Here is a 22714-nt window from a genome sequence, read left to right as displayed (position 1 = left end):
CTCTCAATCTTTTATTGGTCTAGCCTTGGCTAAGATTATCTACCTTGAACTTAAAGAGATGGGAAATGACCAAGTGAGCAGCAACCTCATCTGAACTGCCTGGGATGATGCTGATTGTCCGTTTTGGAACCAGAAACTCAGTATATATTTTAGGTCCTACGCGAATCGTAGGAAAAAGGCTCAAGCTCAGTTTATGTAAGTAAGATTAGCTTAAATGATTATTATGATGATGAAAAGAAGAAAAGGAAGCAGGACACAAAAGAAATAGCCGAAGACAAAACCTACCTAATGAGGACACAGTGCTCGCTGTGATCTGTCCTTTAACACAGTGTAACTAAGCCAGTCAACTGGCCTGCGCCGCATCGTCCATAGCAGTGTCAATATTTAGAGATCCGAAGTCGAACCCAGCAGCTTGGTTAGAACCGATACATATCCTAGGTGCCGAGGATTTCGATTACGGTTGGTTTTTTAACGTCGCCATATTAATACACCTACTTGTGGGGTTATCGGCTCTGAAGTTCTAGTTATGAATAAGATAGTACTCGGGCTCAAGCTTTTGGGCTGCGGGGGGTTGAATCCAAGTTATACGAAAAAGACGTCGCTGTGACATGTAGTCACAGGTTATCACTCGATCGACCATTCAAACTGTTCTGCCTAGGCCTAGCGTGTTATAGCAGCCAACCAATCATACCAAAGGAGAAAAAAACTGCAAATTTTCTTTATTGCCAACCCCCGCCATTGTACATTATAGTCAAGACCCCCAACAAGTTTGGCCTTAGAACTCCATAAGAGCCTAAAGCTACACCAAAGTAAGCCCACCTTCGATTCGCCTTAAGGTTCGGTGTGCAAACAACCACGAGTATATATATACCATGGACATTTCTCGAGAAGAATCGCCCCGAGAAGTATCGTCCCGGGAAGCATCGCGAATTGCGCCTTCATCAGCGGCCTCGGGTTTTTCCGGAAGCGTATTGGAAACTCTCGTAGAGATGGAGGGACGTAGGCCTTTTCGATGGAGCGATAATTGCTACAGGCAGCTCACTCTCTCTATGACCTCGACCCAAAGACCATACTCGCAAATTACTCTACGGGCCTGCAGAGAAGAAGACGTACCGAAGGTTACCTTGTTTCTCCATGTAAAGACAGAATATACGAATATACGACCAGCCCGGACGTGCATGTAAGAGTGGAGACAAATGGTATAGAGCGTTGATGTAGGCATGAAGGAGCTAAGGGGAAAGGGAGATCGAAAGGGGATTATAGGGGTGTTGTTACTGACTAAGCACTCTTGCTTGTCTGTTACAATTTTCTGGGTGGTGGGTGGCAGGTGGTGGGTTAGTGGGTATGTGTCTTTTTCTTCTTTCTTGCCCGTTGAAAAGTGGGGGCTCCCTATCCACTGCAATGGCGGGGCTGGAACTAGTACGTCGCTCGATACACCTCAAGCCCCAAAACACCTCCAGGCACCACTACCACCAGCTCAGCGAAGATTTGACAGTTACTTACCACTTTCCCCTACACTACCATGACTCTGCAATCTGCAATCTACAATCCCTGCAACCTCTGCAATCTGCAATCGGTCATGACGCCTACGTCATCATTTGTGCCTTGTTTTTTTCCCTTTTTTTTTTTTTTTTTTTTTTTTTGGTAGCGGGGTGTACGTTGAGCTGGTTCGAGTGTGTTTTGGCGGCGGAAAATTTAGGCCTCAACACAGTCTGATACGCGATCTTGGTCGCAGGCGAATCATATGCTGATGTCCTGAAGTAAAGATGGAAGGAGAATGCTCGTCCTCTAGTCCAGATAGAGCATAGTTGTAAACATTTACTCATATGGTCATGGAAATAGCCCTGCTCTTCTTTCTACTCGTTTGGTTTGTTTCAAGGCCTCGGCATCGGATTTCTCTCTATCGTGACCGTTCTGGGGCTTGGTGAAGGTGGTAATGGTATCTAGATATGCAGGCACCGGTTAAATAGCTCGAGAGATATCCAGAGTACGCTCGTTCCAAGCCCTCATATCGAGAGCAGCGTACTTCGTGCAGAGGAGCTCAACACCGGTCTGGGCACGAGGTTGATTGCGATCATGACTTGAGGCGGGTTCGATACGTACCTTTAGATAGTATCAGGGTACATAGCCATATTTAAGGCAGTTAGTACAACTTCCACTATCCATATTCTTCATTCCTTTCGAATTTCGTAGACGTAAGTTCAAGTGTAGGTTCAGACATGAAACATCACTCGATTAAATACACGCTAAGGTGTAAAATACTATGGTGAGTCCTCTCCCACAAAGATGATGGTTGGGAGTTTGGAGTAACCCCGTTTTGTCTCTTTGGGCTCTGTTTGATCTGGGCTTTCGGAATCTCCTTAAGCTGCCTTACCGCCAACAACAACAATCGTCTTGCAAACGATTAGTGAGTTATCAATCATCAACTACCAACAGCAAGAGACACCTGCGAGGTGGAACGCATTCAGAGTTTCAACTCCTCCAGATAGCTATGCCATCAGAGTGCTGCACAACTTGCGTTGGATCAACTTGGAGGGTGGGGCACGCTCATGACACTCGTGTGGGCTGTAGGCTGATCGTTGGGCATCCAGAGCGTGAGATACCTGTACCTTAGATCATGATTTCACATCCTTCCTGCTTGTCAGATCATCTGAAAGATACATATGTTATGGTTAACGTTGGTCTCTTGTGGCTGCTAGTAGGATCTGCCCATTGGTCTGATCGAAAATTTCTGGGTGTGTAATACATTCAATGCTGCGGCCATTTTCTCAAATGAGGTTGATAAATCGGTGTATAAGGTGGGGAGGGAGGTACGTAAGGCAGGTACGTGGAGGTAAATGGGCAACGCAGAAGGATTAAGCAGCTGAATTAGAAGGAGGATATTTCTTCTAAGAGGTAAACGTTACGACAGACCTCGACCGCTTCCCTGTTTTTCTTCTCCGGATATTGAGATATTTGAGCCCCTAAGGTGTACTGCCTATGAGGTCATTTCATCTTGGTTCGTGTGTTGCAACATCTAAAGCCCATTTAGCTTCTGGTAGAAATGTCAGTGGATGAAATGACATATAGATAGGTACATAGGCTCGAGCTGTCCATGTTTTTCAGGAAGCTCTGCTCCTTATTCTGTGGTGCTTGAAAAGAATTGCTAGATAAATATATTTGCCATCTCGTGACTCTGTGTAGTTGATTGAGTCAGCGAATTTCAATGTAGTGTTGGTTTCGAGACATCAAGAGCCCCCAAGAGCCCCCTGCTAAATTGTTAGCCATCGTTCTTGTCCATCCATCAGCCCTTAACCATCGCCCAATCCCATGCTCACTTACTCTTAGCAATCCTCCACCCCCCCTCCATCCCTTGCTTCTTCCCTCTTCTCTTCCTTCCTTCTTTTTCCCCACCATCAATGATTACAGGTCTATTGACCACACACCGACACCGCTCCATTGCATTCCTTACAACATTTGACCCCCATCGGGGAATACTTTCGTTTGAGCTTTTTCTTTTGTCAGAAAAAAGAATTCCAATTCTCTGTAAACGGCGAGACTTTCTCCGTGATACCTTTCCAGCTTCACACGTAGGTGTAGTTTCCATCACATTGGTCGTGAGATTCTTTGAAAGTGATGATCCAGTTGCTGACATCATTTCTCTGTAGAGCGAATGGAGAGTTCCTCATCAAATCGGGCCAGATGGTCTGGCAATTCCGACAATAATGAGGGCCAGCCATGGTCCTGTAAGTGTGCCGCTTTCCCCATTGTGATGCTGTCAACTAACACTGATCTGTAGTCGGAAAAGCGATTACCTGTGGCTCTGTTGCTGGCTTTTCTGGGGGAGGCATGCCGGGGACTTATCCAGTCTCACCTGACACCAGTGGCAGCCCCCGCAACTTTGATCCTGACGATCCAGGAGAGGGGATATGGCATAACCACAGTACCAGAAACAGTCTTCGAGGTACTACGGTAAGTCGTGGCTCAGCGTCTGCTGCCTCTGATTTTGTTGTCGACATCGAAAATCTTAAGGTCGATGCTGGCAACAATGAGGCGGACGCTTTCCACACAGCAAGAACAGGCTGTAGGTTTACTGATTTCTCTCGGCATCTCAACTTTTTGGGAAAATGACTAACCCGTTCCTGACATTTAATAGTTGTCCAACAGCCATCGCCGGTGTACCGTAATGGTATTGCCAACATTTATTCCCCTACTCCTACACGCCCATACCACCATTCAAATACGTGGTCGATGTCTGACTTTGGTCAGGCATCTGAAGGTAATAACAACACCTAGCCTCTGATTCCTGCTAACATGAATTGTTCTGAGCTAATATATAATCCCAGATCTTTCCCGTCACTCTGGGAACTTCTCGCATTCGAGAAGCAATGCTTTATCTGGAGGTGAGACAAACTCTCTCTGTTCGACTTTTGGTATATAAAGCTAACGTTGGTAAAAAAAAAAACAGTCTTTACTCTCGATGTTCCTCAGCAGGCTCTGACAAGAGTTAATTCCGCGGTTTCCCCTCATCGGGTTGCTACACCTGATATCGGTATCCAACTCGCTGCTTATGCAATTGCGGACAGTAAGTGAGCTATCTTACATAACAGAGAATTTTTACTAACGGCTAGTAGAGAATCCAGGTATCCTGGGTTACATTTTCGGAGCAGTCAAAGGATTCTTTTCTTGCATTGGCTCCAGACGCAAAGATCCTAGGCCCGAAGAGCCACATGATGACCAGACTCATGGCATACCTGTAGCTGAATTTATCATCACTATCGATGAAGCGAGTGTCCGGGAGGGAACAATATCATCCGAAACTGAACTTGACTATGCAACTGAAATGGAGCGGATCAGGAATGTTCAGATAGGGCTTGCTGATGAAGAGTAAGTTACCTATCTCCTGTGCACTTTATTATTGGTCCACAATTTCTAACTAGGACTTTCTAGGGAGCGTCCACAATCGGTTCTCCTTCCACCATGCCCCGTATATGTTGCGGATCAATTCACACGTCCCAGATCGAAATCATTTACCCTTCCACCATCCCTCCTATATGATGCAGAGGAACTACGTCCCAGATCGAGGCCGATCAGTTATCCAGGCGCCCCAGACGGCGAAGGTATAGCTACTGTCAAACAAGAAATTACGACAGAGATGTACGAAGAACTTGATACAATCAACGATATCCACACTGGGGAGGATTATTCTTCCAGTGACATCGACGATTACCATAAAGTGCTCAGGAATGGCATTGGGACTGAAGTGGGAGATTACCACGAAACCCTCAGAGACATTGAAGCAGCCCAAATCAGGCCAGGTGATTATGAAGTATATACTCCGATCCCTAAGAAACTAAAGAGAAAAGGCAAGGAACGTCTGAGTGATTTCCTTTCCCCAATTGTGGATGTAGCTTCATCGGTATGTATAACCCCAAGTCTTAACAGAATGAGCGCAAACCTTTACTGATACTGGAAACTCTTTGACCACATAGGTCAGGACATTTCTGTCTTCAACAATATCCATCGGGCATGAAGAGGACGACATTGGCTTTACTTCCTCCGAGGATGCATCCCCTTCGACACCTACACTCATCAGAGCAGCTATCGGTACCAGCATTACCAACGCGCGTAGAGTCGCCGGTCTTTCCCGAAATGGGGACGGTATCGCTGCAGATGCAGACACTCCCGAGGACAACCCTAAGCTCTTAGCACTCTTTGGGGGAAAGAAGCCCCCCGAAGAGTATCTCCGCCCTCGAACTCCCCCATATAACAAGTCCAACTACGAATTCCTGACGAAAGAGATTCGCTTCCGGAGGAGACAACTCGACTTGAAGGAAGAAACCGAGGAAAGCCTTTATCTCTTCAACAATAACATGTGGGGAGACGAGAGCTTGGGATACGAAATCTACGAGTCCGAAGAAACCACAGGAGAAATCGTTGAAGAGGACAGTCTCCACGATGGCTCTGAAGAGGAACAGCTTGAAGAAGAGGAAATCCCGGAAGAGGGGGTTTATGAAGAGCACTCTACTTGTGGTAATTCTGAAATAAAGGATTCTGACAGCGTCATCGTAGGAGATAGTATGGCCCAAGGGGATTCTGACAGCATCGCTGAAGAAGAGAATGTGCACAAAGCGGATGTAGACGAATACGTCAAAATGCATCGTGATCAACAAGACTTTAAGCAAGCTTTCACTACGATGTTTGAAGACAAAATGATTTTCGACGCAGCTCATCCCGACAGCGGCACTCCAGACGGCTCCGAGTGTGGCCCATCTGACTGCAGCAACGATTTCGATGGCTGCAAGGTGCTAGGATCACCTACCTCTGGTAGCGAGAACAACTTCGATCTCTCTCTAGTAGAAACCCCAGTGGTCGAACGTCGCATCAGTGCCATAAGCACAATCAGCACCACTAGTGTTGTCTCGAAGACAGAGGCAATCAAAGTTCTGCGCCAAGAATTGCATCACCTTGGTATCGGAAGCTCAGGAGATCCCCTTATAGACAAGTTGACATGGACTTCTCGTCACACAAGCATTGTGAGCGTTGTCGAGAGGCCAGATTCGTTCCGGAACCTGGTCGACCTCTTTGGAGATGAGGAAGAGTCCGAAGATGACTCAAAGAAAACCAAACTCACTTTTGGTGGAAACAAACCCTTGTTTCGTAGGGATCAAAGAGCAAATGCAACAAATGACTATGTACCGTCTGAGATGGGACACGTTTCTTACTATCTCCGGGCCGCCGAAGTCAAGCAGGGCATCGTCAGCGAGACGAGTGCCAATTTTCGCAAAGAAAGTGCTGCTCGGATGTCATATGCTCACCTGTACGATGCAGAAGACCTAGTTGCTTCTGACGAAGATGAGCAAGAACATGAGAAGGAGTATAAACGATACTACGAGGAGCAACATCGGCTCCAGTGCGGTTAGCAGCTTCGAGGTCCGTCAAACTCAAGAGTGGGCGCTTAATCTCTGGTATCTGGATACAAGATGATTATGCCCTTCACTCCTTTTCTTTGCTTTTTGTTTGTTTCCGGGCGGATTGGATCAATGGGATGACTTATGGGTGCCAACCTTCAGGGCAGGACGAGTCAATAGAGGATGGTGATGGTACTGGTGTTTTGGTGGAATAACTTACAGGTGCCAATCTTTAGGGCAGAATGAGTTAATGAGATATGGTAACGGTGGTGGCATTTTGGAGGAAGTAATAATGTTGGTTTTTCTCCGGAATCCCCTTAGGGCCCATGGCCTCGTCGAGGTGTTAGTTAGTGAAATACTTGAAGCTTTTTCTCTCTTGACGGTTTTTGTGTTTCATTTATACTGCGTGATTGTTCTATGCTCGAGTCTATAGTAGCTAGGTGCTTTGGGGTGTCTGTACTCCATAACTATGGTCTTTTCTCTCCTTTGGGTGGTCGTCATTATCAGCTCCGGAGGGGTCTGGGGGATTTGGGTTTTTGACTATTTCATGTTTAACGAGTGTATGACGACAGTATAAATAATGGGAATTGTAATAACATCGCCCATTATTTGGGTTGATGCACAATATAAGGTAGTGACATACGTAATTGGATATTTGTAAACGACACAGTAACCATATGTATTACCAAGAAGACACGATTGTTTTAGACTTGTAAAAGTAAGAGGTAAACAATCTTAACCCAGGAAGCTTCGCAATAAGGAAGCTCCCGGCCTCGAATTCTTTGCTCTCACGTTTGAAGTGAATATATTCATCTTTTTTCTCCGCTGGCTTATGTTATTCAATGCAGATGTTCAATGATCTTTTTTTCATTTCATTCTCTCGTCCCCATGATTATATACTCTTGAAGCGCACTTTATGAATAAACTGATAGTCAGCTGTTGCTGTACTAAGAATCACAATAAATAAATAAATACGAATAGAAATAGAATCATGTAAAATCACTCGCATTGGTTGCTAAGTGAATGACACTTCGTGATTGACATCACTTTTACTACGGCCCTTGAAGGTCTTGGTGATCAATAACCCTTTTGTGTTTAATTAAACCCCGGTTTTCCGTAGTACAGCATAGTTTCCTAGGGTAAGTCTCATAAGCTACTACTAGATATCCATAGCCTACAAAATAGCCAAAGATCAGCAGGAACAGCCCCCCCCGCCTCGGACTACATGATGCGAGACACCGGCGTAGCTACAGGAAGAACCATAACCCCTCTATTCTATCTATCTCCATTACACTTAATTCCATCTCCGATGGGGGCAGTTATCGATCGCACCTCCCTTATTTGTGTATATATCGAGGCCCTCGTATTCTTCTCTCGCTTTTTTTTTTCCTGGCCTCGCCTTATCCCCGTGTTAATTAAAAAGCTAAACGTTTCGGATATAGTTTTTGTTTCACAAGCCTTTCTCTATGTATTGCCTAGCCCAGATCTCTCTCTCAAGAACAGGATGTTCATATGTAGACTGATTATTATGTAGACTGCTCACAGTACTGTATGTATCTGTGTGGGGATGTATGTATGCCTCTCGCTAACAAATAATCCGGCAACAATCCCATATCCGATCTGTAGCCGGGGGGCGGGGCGGGGCAGACAGCTGTTATATCAATGTTGAATTGCTCGCTCTGCTTAAAACCACACGAACCTTTTTTCCCTTCTTGTTTGTTTGTTGTTGTTGTTGGGATTCTTCCGGTTAAAAAAAAAAAAAAAAAGGCGTTCCCTCTGTGATTGCCCCCTTGACACCAACCCCACCAACAAGAAAAACACGACCCCCCCTTCCCTCCCCACCACCGCGCCCCGTTTTTTGTTTACCCCGCCCCAAAAAGCGGACCGACGGATAATCATGGGCCCCTCGCCGGAACAGACGATCAAGAAGGTCCTCCTCATTGGCGAAATCGACCAGTAAGCCTCACCCACTGCTCTGTACCCTGCCCCTGCGCAGATTGTCTTGGCTGATGGCAGCTGTTTAATGTGTTTTTTGTGGCAGCGCTCACGACGCATGGAAGTCGCTCGAGGAGGACGGCGTCGTGGAAACAGTCCACGTCAAGGCGACCAACAGGGCCGACTTCCTCCAGGAGGCCGGCACAGGCGCGTTCGAGGGCATCTACGCTGTCTACCGAAACCTGCCCTCGGTCTCAATCACTGGCCGGATCGACGCTGAGCTTCTCGAAGCTCTCCCGCGATCTCTCAAGTTTATTTGCCATGTTGGTAAGACACCCAGCCCACCCACCCATCCACCCAGCCCACCCCTCCATCCATCCACACACAGGCCAATGATCGTTTTTTTCAGAGGGCGGGCGGGCCCCTTGAGTATGTTCCTCTTCTAATCAACCCCCCAGGAGCTGGGTACGACCAGATCGACGTACACGCCTGCAGCGCGCGCTCCATCCGCGTGTCCAACGTGCCAACGGCGCCCGATGACGCCACGGCCGACGTAAACATGTTCCTGATTATCGGTGCGCTGCGCGGCTTCAACTGCGGGATGGCCGGGCTCCGGCGCGGCGAGTGGAAGGGCGGCGCCCCACTCGGCCACGATCCCCAGGGCAAGATCCTCGGCATCTTGGGCATGGGCGGCATCGGGCGCACGCTGAAGCGCAGGACGGATGCGTTCGGGATGAAGGTGATTTATCATAATCGCACGAGGCTGCCGGAGAGCCTGGAGGCCGGGGCGGCGTATGTGGGCTTTGACGAGCTGCTGGCGAGGGCGGATGTCATCAGCTTGAATTTGCCGTTGAATGTGAGTTGTTTTTTCTTTTTTCTTCTTTCTTTTCTTTTCTTTCTTCCCTTGCTTTCTTTCGCCTTTTTCGCTTTTGGATGCTCGGGATTGGATTGGCTTGTGATTGTGGTTGTGGATTATGCGATTATGCGATTATGCAGCGGCAGGTAGGAAAAAAAAAAAAAAAAAAAAGGCTGCATATTATGAGATACGAGCAAGGTCTCATTTTTCTCTCTTTTTTTTTCCAGCTTCTATGCAGCTTCGGGCTTCCATGCATGCACCATAAGAGGAGAACATTCCAAGATCATACATAGCTGACGAAGCACACAGAAACATACCCACCACATCATCTCCACGGCCGAGTTTGCAAAGATGAAAGATGGTGTCGTGATAGTCAACACTGCCCGGGGCGCCGTCATTGACGAGGACGCGCTCGTCAAGGCCCTCGACTCGGGCAAAGTCCGCAGCGTCGGGCTCGATGTCTTTGAGAACGAGCCAGAGGTTCATCCGGGTCTCATGGCGAATGATCACGTCATGCTCGTCCCGCACATGGGAACGCATACATACGAGGTGTGTATACATGTATTCAAGCTGTTCCTTTCCTTTCCTAGATCCTGTTTTTTTTTTGTCCCCCTTTTCTTTGCTTTCTTTCTTTGAGATTCTTGAGGAATGGTCCCTGACGACGTGACGGACGAATGGGAAATAGACTCAGACAGCTATGGAATGCTGGTGTATCGACAATCTGCGGATGGCTTGCACTATAGGCGAGCTCAAGTCGCTTGTACCTGAGCAGGCAGGGCTTTCTTTTACCTGAGGTCTGACAGCCTACCGCCTGGCTGGCCAGCTACATACACAGCTTAGTAGAGAGCTAGCTAGCTAGCTAGCGAACACAGACAGCTCCTCTTCCCTGTCCCACATGAAACTCCCCGAGCCTTACCGCAGTAGAAGTTTAAATGTCTCCTTCTTCTTCTTTTTCTTCTTCTCTTTCTTGCCTTGCCCAGATACAGTAACCAGTAGCTATGAACATGTATGTCCTTCAGATACCCGCTTAGATAATCCATAGAAGTAGAGAGAGAACGAACGGGCCAATACATGTACATGGATGTAGACCAAGTACCAACAGAAGAATGCTAGACCATACATCCATCTTCTGCCCTCACCCCCCCCCCCCCCCCCCGCGATAGTAATAGTAAATATACATGTATGTTGCACCCAAATGTAGAGAGTACCTACATTCTGATTCAGTGCACTGCCCTTCCTCGGTGCCCGTCCGTGTACCTACATACATACATACATACATACATCCTCAAGGAAGGAAGAAGCAAAACAGAATTATTACCCGAGACATCGATGGCCAGCTAGAATTGGTTGGTTGGCCAGCTACCTAGCCAGCCAGCCAGCCAGCCAGCCAGGACACGAACTACCCCCACCGAATGGTTCCGACTACAGTGCATGGCATCGATATCTCTACGACTCGAAAGTACCTCTCCACATACTCTGAGTACATACAGAGCGAGAGGTAGATTTATTGTAGAAACAGGGGTCTAGAAACAGGGTTTCTATGGCCAATAGGACTCCTCCCATACTTCTACAATAATCTTACCTGCTCTACTCTACATACCTGCCCTATGGAGTAGACAGACAGACAGTCAGGCTGACTGACACTAAATAACCCACCGACGAGCTAACGACAGCATCGACTTCCCTGTCGACGACGATGGCGGCGGCGGTATGTATGTGGTGCTGCTCCGAGCGGGAGCGGGATTCTCGTGCTGCCGAAGGAAAGACATCGTCGGTCGTCGGTCAGTGGTGGGGTGTCTGTCATGTATTACTAGGTATGTAGGTAGTGGAGTCAGTCCAAGGAACGCAGTGGAGTGGAGCAAAGTGGAGCAAGGTGGAGTCGAGTCCCCCCACCGCTAGCTAGCAAAGGTAGCTGTGAGGAAACGGTAGAGCCAAAAGAACAGTGCGAAGAAGCCGCCGAACAAGATGACCCCCTAGTTATCCTCGTAGAGTAGAAGTTACAAGTAGAAATACACCATCAGATCTGGGTATTAACTGTGTACCCTGGACGCGATGTGAAATAAAGCCCTCCTTATTATTTTACTTTACGTTTAATTCACACCTTGTCAATGTCTCCTGTATCTGTCATGTCAGTCAGCCATCCATCCATCAAGTAAATACAGTGTTCTACTATGATATGATACATCCACATCCACATCCACATCCCAAGTCAAAGTCAACTGTGCCTTATCCCTCCGGACCATCTCCCCCATAGCCTCAATTTATCCCTAAGCTAAGCGAGATAGATGTCCGTCCCCCCTTCCATTCTTACTCATCAACTGTCCGCCCCCCAAAACAAAACAAAAAAAAAAAAAAGAAGACCCTGACCAAAAACAAAATCCCCATTCCTTTTTCATCCGGTCTTTTAGCCCCCCCTCTACATCTCGTCTCCACCGCCCTCCCCTACCCACCGACCCTCGCCAAAAAAGAACTCAGTGCTCTCGTTAGTGTACCGGAATGGCGAACGTCCCGGCGTGCCGTAATTTGCATTTTCTTTTTTTCCCTTTTTTTTTTTGTGGGAGTGCGAGTGTGAGTGTGTGAGATAGAGTACCTCACCCATCTACCCTACCTACATGTACCCACCTAGGTACTTTACACTACTTGCTTGCTTGTATGTATGTATGTAAACGAAGGTGAGAGGCAGGGACAGACATGGGTGTGTGCTCTGATCGATCGGAGACGAGTTTCCATCCCTCTTGTCTTGTCTTGTCTTGCTTGTCCTTGAGTTGGACCGTGCTGGGGCCGGTGGAGGGTGGAGGTGGAGGGGGGGATGGGGGTTCATACTCTAGAGTATTAACATAACCGAGTACCACCACCCAGCTGTGGAAATGATGGGCGTTCGAGAAATCACATCACAGGACCCTCCCGGGTTCCTGGGAAGAGGATGGAGGGGAGGAGCTCGCCTATTTGTGCAGGGTGCCTTCTAGACTGACTGACGGACCGGCGAAAGAAGAAGGGGAGGTAGGAGGGACAGAGACCAGAGACCAGACACAGAGGGGGATGGAAGGGTGTGTGTGTGTGTGTGTATGTTGCGCATCGGACAGATGATATGATAGTAGGGCTGTTATGGGGAGGATGACGATCTACTAAGTTACTTGGTAAATATTAAGGCCTACCTACGGTAATAGCTACCTAGCTAGAGCTATGGTGACATATGGGGAGAGGAGATATCTAGAGGAGCTCCGGCTCGTCTCCATATGATAGCTATGTGTTTAGCTAGCTACATGATGAATAGCTGGGCACCATCACCGCTATGCACTCTATCGCGGGTTGCTTGATTTCTGGAGCGAGAGGTTGGCCATGTATGTAGGCAGGAGGATATTTAGAGTAAATACTAGAACGCAGGGGTGCTGAGAGGTCGTAAAAATAAACACGCCCACCCCATACACACCATACGCAAGCACACACACATACACACCGTGCATAACTGATATTCGTACAAAAACAACAGCATCACATATGAGAAGTCAAGCTGGGCTGCTGCTAGCTAGGGGTGCCATGGACCATGGGAGAACACGAAACGGCGAGTAAGTAGGCAGAACCATTGACGATGATGTAATTAGAATTCTTTTTTGTTCCCCCGCCATAAGAAAAAAAACCCCGCATTCTCCACGAGTTGCAAAAAGCAAAAGGACGAGAGATCAGGGAGGTAGGTAGAGCGAGAAACACGGTCACCGTGCATACATATAGTAGTAGCTACGAGATACAGAACCAAGAAAAAAACGAGTTTCCCTAAAAAACTAGACCCCGGCCAGAACATGTAGGTACATATGGGGTTTTTTTTCTATTTCTTTTCCCCGCCTTCGTTTGACACCGCTCTCTCCCTCCTAGGCCTCCCCTCCCCCGTCTCTCTCCACCCTTGGTAACTTTTGCTATATGGTGTGACTCGACAATTCGTGGGTCTTCCCAAATGATATATAGAATAAAACATGATGTAAGAAAAGTAAAAAGCGAGTGAAGAAATGAAAAGTCCATATAAATCCAAAAAGAAAAATGATGTTCCCCGTCTATAGATAAAACCATCCCACCAAACAAAAAAAAAAGAGATCAACAAAAATAGGAATAAACACAGTAAGCTATGATGCATGCAATAAACAAGACGGAACCCATGGAGGGCAGGGCAAATGCCCCAAAATAAAAACAAGAAAGATACTCCTCTGCTCACAAGACTAAAATAGAGTACTTAAAGGATTTTTTGTAAAAAAAAAAAAAAAACCACAAAAACCGACACGCCGGAAAAACCGTCTTAACAAAAATCAAGGGAGGAAAAAAGGAAATAAAAACCGAGTCCCACTCCCAAAAGTTTAACGACTAAAAAAAACAAATAAAAGTTTAAGCGAATGAACCCCAAATTGCACAACCACTGATGATATACACTTGTATACCAAAGCAGAGCACGATGGTAATAATAACAATGAAACGAAAGTAAGTAAGAAATGGTATAAAGGAATCAAAACGCAGACCACCCAACTCATATATGTCCCTTACCCAGAAAGAAAACAATGCTGGCAGAATTCATCCACCGGGGTCTTTTTTATAAAAAAATTTGTTGCGTCGCATTCGTGAAACGGTCGTATCGTGATATGATGCAATGAATTTAGACCTTTTGTTGAACCCATCCGTCTAATCGACCCCATAAGGAAAATGTCGTATATCAAAAAAAAGCAAATTCGTTTGCGTCAAACTCGTACTTGGTCTTTAACAATAAAGAGGTGTCTCCCTCATAGCATCCATCCACAAAAGCTCGGCACGAGCTGCAATCCGGCGATTGAGGGAAGCCTCTGTCTGGGTGTTGATGACATTCTCAATGTACATCTTCAGCTTATTCGAAAAGATCCTCGAATCCTCAGATACAGACGAGGGCTCGGTTGGATCATAACGACGGCTTTTGACGTGTCTATATTCAGCAATCTTATAGAGAAGTTTTCTGTTCTCTTTGTTGTCGATATATTGACCACAGTCATCGAGGATAGCATCAATCTCCTTGATGCTCTCTGCATCATGTCCTTTTGCAGCAGCAATTTTCCCTAGTAACTTCCAAAACATTGCCGCATTTGATTCACTATCATCGGAAGGTATAGATGCCTTCTCAAGATGTTGACCAGTCAATAGAGCTTCCACAGTATGGATCCTTCGCAAAGTCTCCGTGCCTTCGTCGTCCCTAGAACTATTATCCTCCTCATCCTCATCCTGGGTATTGTCGGAAGCCGGAATACTAGTTCCATAACACATCTTCACAGCTGCCCACAGAAGACTAGAATGCTTCCCTTTCCTTCTAATGGACGGATCCTCCTCTTCGACAAACAAACCACCTCGAGCCTTCAAGCGTTCGAAAATCTCGGCCATAACCTCCAATAGTGGAACATCTCCCAATATCCTAGATAAGCCGCTATTCCCAAACCATGCAGTTTCCAGAAAATTATCCAATCCAGGTGCAAAGCGTGTCCTATAAAGTTGCTTCATGCCCTCAACAGATGTCGATGGTGAAGCATAGGATGCAATTTCACTTGAAGGCGGTGTGAGAGGCTGTGATGATGAAGATACTGACAACAAGTCATCGATCTTGATCCTTTTCGCTGCACTTCCACCTTGGTTATCTTGCAACTTGGACAGCCCAGGTGTTGCTGACCTTGGAATAGGTGTAACTCTAGTTGTGTCAGATGCTGAAGAAAACGGGCTTCCCCTATCTAGCCTCCTCTTCAATTCCGGCCTGTATGTTTGGGGTTCCAATATAGTTGCAGCAATGGGAATCTGAGGGTTAACAGACGCGTCAAGACTCGGGTCGATTGATTGGTAATCATATGTCTCGCAGGAAGATGCCGGTGAACTTCCTGTGGAAATGGTCTGAGAGTAACTTTGGCCACCTACTGATGAATCCGCAAGGTAAGACATTGAATACGCTGAAGCGATCAAACGGGGGTGTGAACCTGTGCTGGGAGCAGGCTGAATAGCTGCAGGTCCCGGTTGGGCTTTAAAGATGGGATCATAACCCAAGCAGTCTCTCTTGCTTTTTGCACAATTCTTGCACGATGGGTGTGCTTCGTCACACTGTGGGGCAATATCAAAAAGTTCACGTAAGTAAAATGTTTCATTGAGAACTCTTTGGTAGTTATGGATAGGGTAACTGCTTGTTCCGGAGTTTACCCGAGCAAATATTGAATAATATAATAATAATATGCGAAAATTGATTTGTGCGTACCTTTATTCTCCGTTTCCTGCAAGTCAAACAACCTGTTTTCGTCCTCCTTTTAATTTCCTTCTTATGTCTCCCACCGGACATGATACGCTCGTTATTTCCTACGGCTGGTAGCGGATACCTAAGCGTTTGATTTATAGGAGAAGAGGTGATATGGCTAGGATGAGCCATAGCTGGAGGAGGAAGTCCACCATGTTGAGGGAGTTGAGCATAGTACGAAATGGGTTGAGGAGACGGCTGTGGTAGCGGCGAGCCCATCAAAGGAGAGCCAAGTGACGCCTGTGACGGGGGCGGTGGAAGAGGCTGAGAAGTAGCTGGTGGGTTCAGACGTATTGGGGGAAGGTTGAACGAAGGCAATTGTTGAGGTTGAGAGTAAGGAGATCCCCTTGGTCCTGGTTGTGGGGGGTATTGGTATGCGGACATTGAAGGCGAAGGGTAAGAGGAAGGCGATGGATACGATGTAGGTGTTGATCGAGCGGGAGCGGGAGCCTGCTGCTGTTGCTGCTGCTGTTGCTGCATAGGGAGGGGAGCATACCGATACGGAGGTGAGGGTGTCGAGTGCGCTGAGGGGTGTTCTAGATGTTGGAGTAGTGGAGAACCACGAACGCTGCTCTGAGAATGAGAGTATGAGTGAGAGTGGTGGTGGGTGGGTCTATGGGCGTTGTGGGAATCGTATTCCACCATGATCATCTCGAATATCTAAAGAACCGATTCGTGTATCCTTTGTTAATAGATGGTGTTCTTTGGACCAAGATCAAGCTGTAGCTCCGAGTATACAAACAGAAGACGGGTAGTGTGTAGATGACAAGAAAGATGAATGGGGAGTGTGATGAAGTATATGTAAATGCCAGGGCTGAATGGCAGATCTAATGACAGGGGTGTGGGGGGGGAGGCGAGACTTTTTATGATGGCGAGATGGTGTGGGTGTGGTGGATGGATGGTGGGTGGGCTTGGGTTGGGTTAAAAGAAGGCTAGATGGATGGATGCAGAGAGGGCAGTGTGGGGAGACTATCTGTAGTGTCAACCCAGTTGTTAGCGAACGGCAATCCGGCGGGCCAAGCGGTTGGTGGCGGTCACGTTACGTTACGATGGTTTTTTCTAAGGAGTGGTTGTGCACACAGAAGAAAAGTTCGGATGGAGTAAAAGGAAGAAAAGAAGATGGTGAAGAAGATGAAGAAGGAGGAGAGGAGGGGGGAGGAGGGGAGGAGGGGAGAGAGAGATAGGTGTTTGGATGATTGGCTAGTTTGCCGGTGGAAGTGGTCGTGGTGTACCTAGGGACGTTTGGGTAGGTAGGTTGAAGTTGTATGATGTGAGAGAGCAGTGACAGCCACAAGAGGAACTATCCGATACAGCACCCTAACAACGCGAGTGGAGCCTCGCGAGAAAAAAAGAGGCTAAGGGAAAACGGCTGGGGTATATATGGAGACAGACGCGCCAACTGGGAAGCGGACAGGTCAGGGCGAACTCAAACTTACCAGGAAATGAACCGCACTCGGCTCAACGGCGGGTCAAGGGCCTTTGGTACCGAATTGGTTGTTGTCTAGAAACCTTCGAGAACTTTGAGGCACAAAAAAAATATTTAAAAGCAAAAAAAAGACCAATAAATAAACAAAGTGGGCAGCTAAGGCACGAAGAAAAATACAAAAAAAAAATTAGAGTGAGATAATGTAAGAGGGGGTGGGGAAGAAAGAAAAAAAATTTAAAGGTAAAGGAACGGAAAAATTGATTTATGTGGGATAACAGTACTGTGCTGCGTTCAAGCGTGTACGTGCGTGAGTACGTGCTGTATGGTGGATGTGCGCGCGTGTGTTATGTGTGTGTGTGTGGAGAAATGGAAGGATGAATCGAAGGAAAAAAGAAGAATGTGAAATAGGTAAGGCAGGCAGCAATAGGCCGACCGGGTTAGATGGGAAGGTGGCACCAGGGAAGGTTTGTAGTAGTAAGAGGTACAATTGTAAGTAAAGGAAGGGATTAGAGTAGGTATTCTACTAAATGCAGCACCAGCAAGTACTATTAAGTTACCGAGGAGGCGGCCAGAGGAGGGAACGAGTTTCAACGCTGTACTTCCACTAAAAGTAAAGTACATAACAGTTTCGATATGTATTGTACTATATGTATTCCAGAAGAAGCAGAGCGGCAAGTAAAACCTCAACAGGTATATGTAGAGTACATGTATGATGTACCTACACGGGGTCACTACATGTATTTGTGTATACATACGTATAAAATATATTCAATTATTGATGGTCTCAGCGAAAGAAAACAAATTCATGAGAATACACATAAGTGCTAGAGCTCGAGACTTCGGACGTAGAGGTTCTCTGAAGGTCGAGGGGCAGGATGAGAAGCAGAGCCTAGTAGCCCTTACTGGCACAAAAGATATCTTGATTGAGTACATGTACCGTGACAGTGCCTCATTTTGTACAATAGGAACACAGCGGCAGATCCGAATGAACTGGAGCCGTGATGGCTCTTTCATAACTTTCTATATCCTCCTCCAAAGTTTTGTTAAGATAGTACTACTGTGTATATATTACATCCGCACTTTCGTACACTTGTTCAATATATCACTTTGCTGTACCTACATGGTATGTTTCCCTTAAAAGTCACAGGACGAGGCGAAAAAAAAAACGTTGAACCGGAAGTACCTACATAACCTCGAAGCCCTAGACGGGAGGGCACAGACAGCAAGCGAGACCTAGGCCGTGAGTAGGTGGTTGAGCATGAGGGCCTCGTGGTCAGCAAGTATTCCTCCTGTGTACTGGGCTGACCCTGATCCTATGAGAGCGGCTGTGGATAGAACATGAACCCGAAAGCCAGATCAAAATAATGATTAATTGAGTGTATGCACCTACTGGAAGACGGCACTCGTTTCTTTTCTCGTTCGTTCGGTAAGTCAACTTCGTACGTTCAGAGTGTTGCCTGCCCTACTGCACACTGGTCGATGTGCGTGCGTGCGTGCGTTGTGTGCATGCCAGGAATCTCTAATTCGTTGAAACCTAGGGCTACACGCGTGGTATCGATGAAATGATGGGCATTTGCCTTGTGGTTCGCTTGAAGAAACTTAGAGCAAGGTACACAAAGTAAATGACAAGACAGGCCAGGACAACTGGCTGGAATGTGTTTGCCGTCCTCACGGTCTGCTGCGTGAACGTTCAAGCAAGTGGCAGTGATCGGTATGAAGGGTGAGGGTGGGGGTAGTGCTTTTGTGGTCCCACTCAGAATTAGAATTCCCCAATCCCATTGAGCCAAATGAGGCGATACGGAGATTTGGGGGGGTTGATAAATCAATTAAATCTTTCGAGATTTCCTGTCTGTAGTGATCGATGATCAATCTGCAGCCGTGGAACTATAAACATTCGGATACTAAAAGCGGAGTTTTTGAGTCCTAAAGCGCACATTCTCTCATGCTGTATCCATACATACGCCCAGAGGTACATAAACAGTACGTGTCTGTCGAGTAGGAACAAGAATATTGAGTTTGCATAAGGTTGTGAATAATGTGGGGGCATGAACCCTTTTGCTCTACGTTGGGACAAGACTATGGGTAGGGGAGGGGGAAATGCGGATGCTTGAGGATGTACATGATGATGGCCCATGGGATGCGTTAGGTAAAGGATCACTCAGTACAGATTGGCGAGAGGGGAGTGCAGAAGTAAGAGCGACACGGCTATGCATTTCGATACCGAACGGTCAGCGCCACCGTCGGTAAACCTTCCTGTGCCAAGTGCCCACACGAACACAAGTAGACATCGCCGAGAAACAAGTGTATTTATCCACTGCTCGCCGATGATTTAGGGGTGACCTTTGGAGATGAGTGCGTGTTTAGAGTAATTTCCAAACCTTCGAGATGCACGCCAGGAAATTAACTCTTCCATTTCTGGGGTGATGGATGATGACCTTAAAGACCTATAGGAGGCTGGCTAGCGGTGGTCATCAGTGCCCTTCATCAACATCACTGGTATATCATACATACTTGCATCTCAGGATTACAAACACCTTCCTCTCTCCAACGATATTCCGCTCGCTGGTAGCGCTTGGGCGGTCTAGGCGGCTACATAAGATGCATCAGATATCAGGGCACCAGTTACACTGAGTGAGATAGGGGGGGGTAGAAGCGTTCTAACGGCGGAGATGATACATCACCACACATCATATCAAAAACAAAAACAAATAGATAATCGATTTTCCCTTTTTTTATTTTATTTATTTGCGAGGCAGGTCGGCTCCCCTTCATTATCGTGGCTGTATGCCCCATGCACGTCGTCATCACCCTGCGTCAACTGAGATGTATCAGACTAAATTTGGCTCAAAGTCGCGAAGCGAAGCCACGGGTTCGCATCCTTCCATCCCACACGTTGGAACCTCCCTGACCATCGTCAGAGTCTGGTTCGATCAAGTGAGCCCCTCCTCTTCCTTCTCTTCCTCCTTCACCTTCCTTCTTTCTCCTCCTTGACCTTGACTGCCAGCTGGCATAAGCACTCGGTTTGTGATGTCCGGGTATGGGAGGGAAGGAAGGAAAGGAAGAAGGGTGAACCATGGGAAAATTGTGCTCCTCAGTAAGTGTGTGGTAAGGTACCTAGAATTGCAAGCATCTTTGTGAAAACAAGCCTCCTCTCCTTGAGGGGAGGGGGTCGTCTGTCTACATCTGTCTACGTCTGTCTACGTCTGCCTATTGTGCTGCTGTTGACTATTCTACATATCGGCATCAGCACCTTTTCTTCTCGCCAAACGAATGGGAGCTTTCCCGGAATGCCCCCCTGCTGGCAATTTGCCGAGGAAGTCTTCCGGAAAGTGTTACCTTACTTGGTCTTCAGCCACCTGTTTGACACGGACCAGTGCATGACGCATCTGCGGTATTCCCTGAACAGGAAACATTCTAGAAGAATTCCCCCAGATTTCTCTTGAAGGTCGGTTTTATTTGCTACTGGGCAGACAACCGATGACTGCTTCTACTTTACAGCACTCATCATGTCTGCCTACAAAATATATTTTAATTCGTCGGTCTTACGAAAATGCTGGCCAGTAGAATTATTTCTGAAACATTCCCAATATCGACTCAACTTGGTTAGCCCTGTGCCAAGGCCCACTAGTTTTTGGCATAGACCATGTTCCTCACAGATTAATACGGTAGTTTTCCGAGCTACCGGTTACAGTGTCCTTCTCGAACGTTCGGGAGAAAGTATTAAGAGACAATTGGCCCTGCTTCGATTCGCAAACCTTAGAAATTCCCGGAGGCCCATATCCTAGTTCCACCCCCAGCATCATAATCACTTTGATGTAAGGAGGCTGTTTTGGCGAGATCTTCTTCAGATAAATTAATTGGCTCCTCGATGCGTACCGCTCTTCCGCAGATTCTCGCGTGTATTTTTATCATGTCAAAAGATTATTTTATTTTTCCTCGGCCGGATATTTTTATTTAACCGAAGCAAATGCGCATGGTTTTATCTGGTCAATTCCCATTCAGCTCATCAACACCCTGGACAAGGATCCCTTTCTCTTATTTCTCTAATCACGATGGTTTCTGGCAGAGAGCATTCAGATGAGACTTTCCGCTCAAGCTTATCACCTATTGAAGAACCCCCGGTTGTTCCTACAATGGTACCCTAGCCCACCCGGTGTGTGGTCCTGTATGTATAACTCGGGTCTCCACTATAAGTACAACAGGGTCCTCCCTATATCACGCCGGAGACTCTTGCCCGAGGTAGCTTTTGGCTGCTCTGAAACATGAAAACGGGCACATGTGCTATGGCGAAAAAGTATGGTTTCTAGTGGGGCAAGAAACGTTAACGTGGTCGGCGGGAGAGTTGGCGGCCTGACCGAAAAGCGAGTCTCTAGTCCCGATTTGAAATCGGGACTAATGTCTGGGGGGGAAATGATCAAGATTGCTTCTTTGTTTCTTAGTTGGATAATCAGGTTTTATAATTGCGTTGCCGTCCACTTTACCGTGCCTGTCATGTACCACAAAAACGTCCATAAGCGAAAGTTTTGTTAATCGGCGGGAGGGTCTCACTGCGTATCCTAGAAGGAATAGGAAGGAAAAAAATAATCCCGAAAGCGGAGGCGAACACTTTGCTTTTTGCCAGTCCGAATTGTGGGGGACAAGACATGATCTTTTTTACCGACCATCTTTCTGCTGTCTTTGCCGCCCCTTGCTCCGATCTGCCTGTCTCGTCGAAAAAAACTCATCGGCCGAGCGCACGAACCACAGGATCTCCTGCCAAGTTGTGGAAACAGGTACAAAGCCCCCACTCGTCATTTTGGCGAGCCAGGCGAGGAGTGCCAGCTCACACGAGAGCGCCGGATTTACGTCATCGTTTTCCGGCCTTGTGCAGCCCATGAAATCTCCTCACATTTGCAACTGACTGACTAGATGAAAGGAAATAGGAGGGAGAGAAAAAAGTGGTTTTCATCTTGACCATGGTTGCGGAATGTGGGCGAGTGACTGGGTTTATGCCAGCCTCATCAACATCGACCTTCGGTGAATGGTTACTGCAGATTAACCTCACCCGATGAAAGCCGTTTGGAAATTGAACGAGGGAAATAGAATCTCGATGTCGATAGATCATCGACATTTGCTCAACAGAAACAACAAAAAAAAAATTTCGGGGGGGACTTAGCAGACTTCTCTCAGCCGAGTGGTTTATTTTGCGAAAACCCACTCGAAACAACTCAGCTCTCGTTTGATAAAAGCTGGGCCAGACTGTTAATGGCTGGCTGGCTAGTCTCCATTGTCGCCTGAAAAACTTTCTTTAGCGGTCATCTGAAATAATGTTGGCCCTACACCACACCAAAAGG

The 22714-nt window shown here is 47.0% G+C and overlaps 5 protein-coding genes across 5 annotated transcripts; 3 read left to right on the top strand and 2 right to left on the bottom strand.

Annotated features, from left to right (window-relative positions):
• Positions 1 to 3652: 3652 nt before the first annotated feature.
• On the top strand, positions 3653 to 6902 carry LAJ45_07300 (uncharacterized protein; the record flags this gene model as incomplete). Its single annotated transcript, XM_046116858.1, has 8 exons — positions 3653 to 3725; positions 3779 to 4063; positions 4136 to 4258; positions 4326 to 4382; positions 4448 to 4564; positions 4623 to 4866; positions 4930 to 5398; positions 5472 to 6902. 8 exons carry the CDS (start codon positions 3653 to 3655, stop codon positions 6900 to 6902), a joined length of 2799 nt encoding a protein of 932 aa, XP_045969893.1.
• A 1885-nt stretch (positions 6903 to 8787) lies between these two features.
• Positions 8788 to 10474, top strand: LAJ45_07299 (uncharacterized protein; the record flags this gene model as incomplete). The annotated part of the gene is made up of 5 exons (XM_046116857.1): positions 8788 to 8846; positions 8932 to 9152; positions 9284 to 9681; positions 9991 to 10230; positions 10367 to 10474. The coding sequence occupies 5 exons, from the start codon at positions 8788 to 8790 to the stop codon at positions 10472 to 10474; spliced, it is 1026 nt and encodes a 341-aa protein (XP_045969892.1).
• Positions 10475 to 14418: 3944 nt separating this feature from the next.
• Positions 14419 to 16606, bottom strand: LAJ45_07298 (uncharacterized protein; the record flags this gene model as incomplete). The annotated part of the gene is made up of 3 exons (XM_046116856.1): positions 14419 to 15587; positions 15648 to 15768; positions 15920 to 16606. 3 exons carry the CDS (start codon positions 16604 to 16606, stop codon positions 14419 to 14421), a joined length of 1977 nt encoding a protein of 658 aa, XP_045969891.1.
• Positions 16607 to 19710: 3104 nt separating this feature from the next.
• LAJ45_07297 (uncharacterized protein) lies at positions 19711 to 20069 on the bottom strand (the record flags this gene model as incomplete). The annotated part of the gene is made up of 3 exons (XM_046116855.1): positions 19711 to 19839; positions 19893 to 19970; positions 20058 to 20069. The coding sequence occupies 3 exons, from the start codon at positions 20067 to 20069 to the stop codon at positions 19711 to 19713; spliced, it is 219 nt and encodes a 72-aa protein (XP_045969890.1).
• A 385-nt stretch (positions 20070 to 20454) lies between these two features.
• On the top strand, positions 20455 to 21200 carry LAJ45_07296 (uncharacterized protein; the record flags this gene model as incomplete). The annotated part of the gene is made up of 4 exons (XM_046116854.1): positions 20455 to 20486; positions 20629 to 20772; positions 20827 to 20983; positions 21051 to 21200. 4 exons carry the CDS (start codon positions 20455 to 20457, stop codon positions 21198 to 21200), a joined length of 483 nt encoding a protein of 160 aa, XP_045969889.1.
• Positions 21201 to 22714: the final 1514 nt, after the last annotated feature.

Source organism: Morchella importuna (assembly GCF_003444635.1).
Source record: "Morchella importuna strain M04M26 chromosome Unknown Morimp01GS023, whole genome shotgun sequence".
In the NCBI taxonomy this organism is placed as follows: Eukaryota; Fungi; Ascomycota; class Pezizomycetes; order Pezizales; family Morchellaceae; genus Morchella; species Morchella importuna.
Note: the sequence above shows the minus strand (reverse complement) of the source record. Positions and strands in the feature narration are given on the sequence as shown.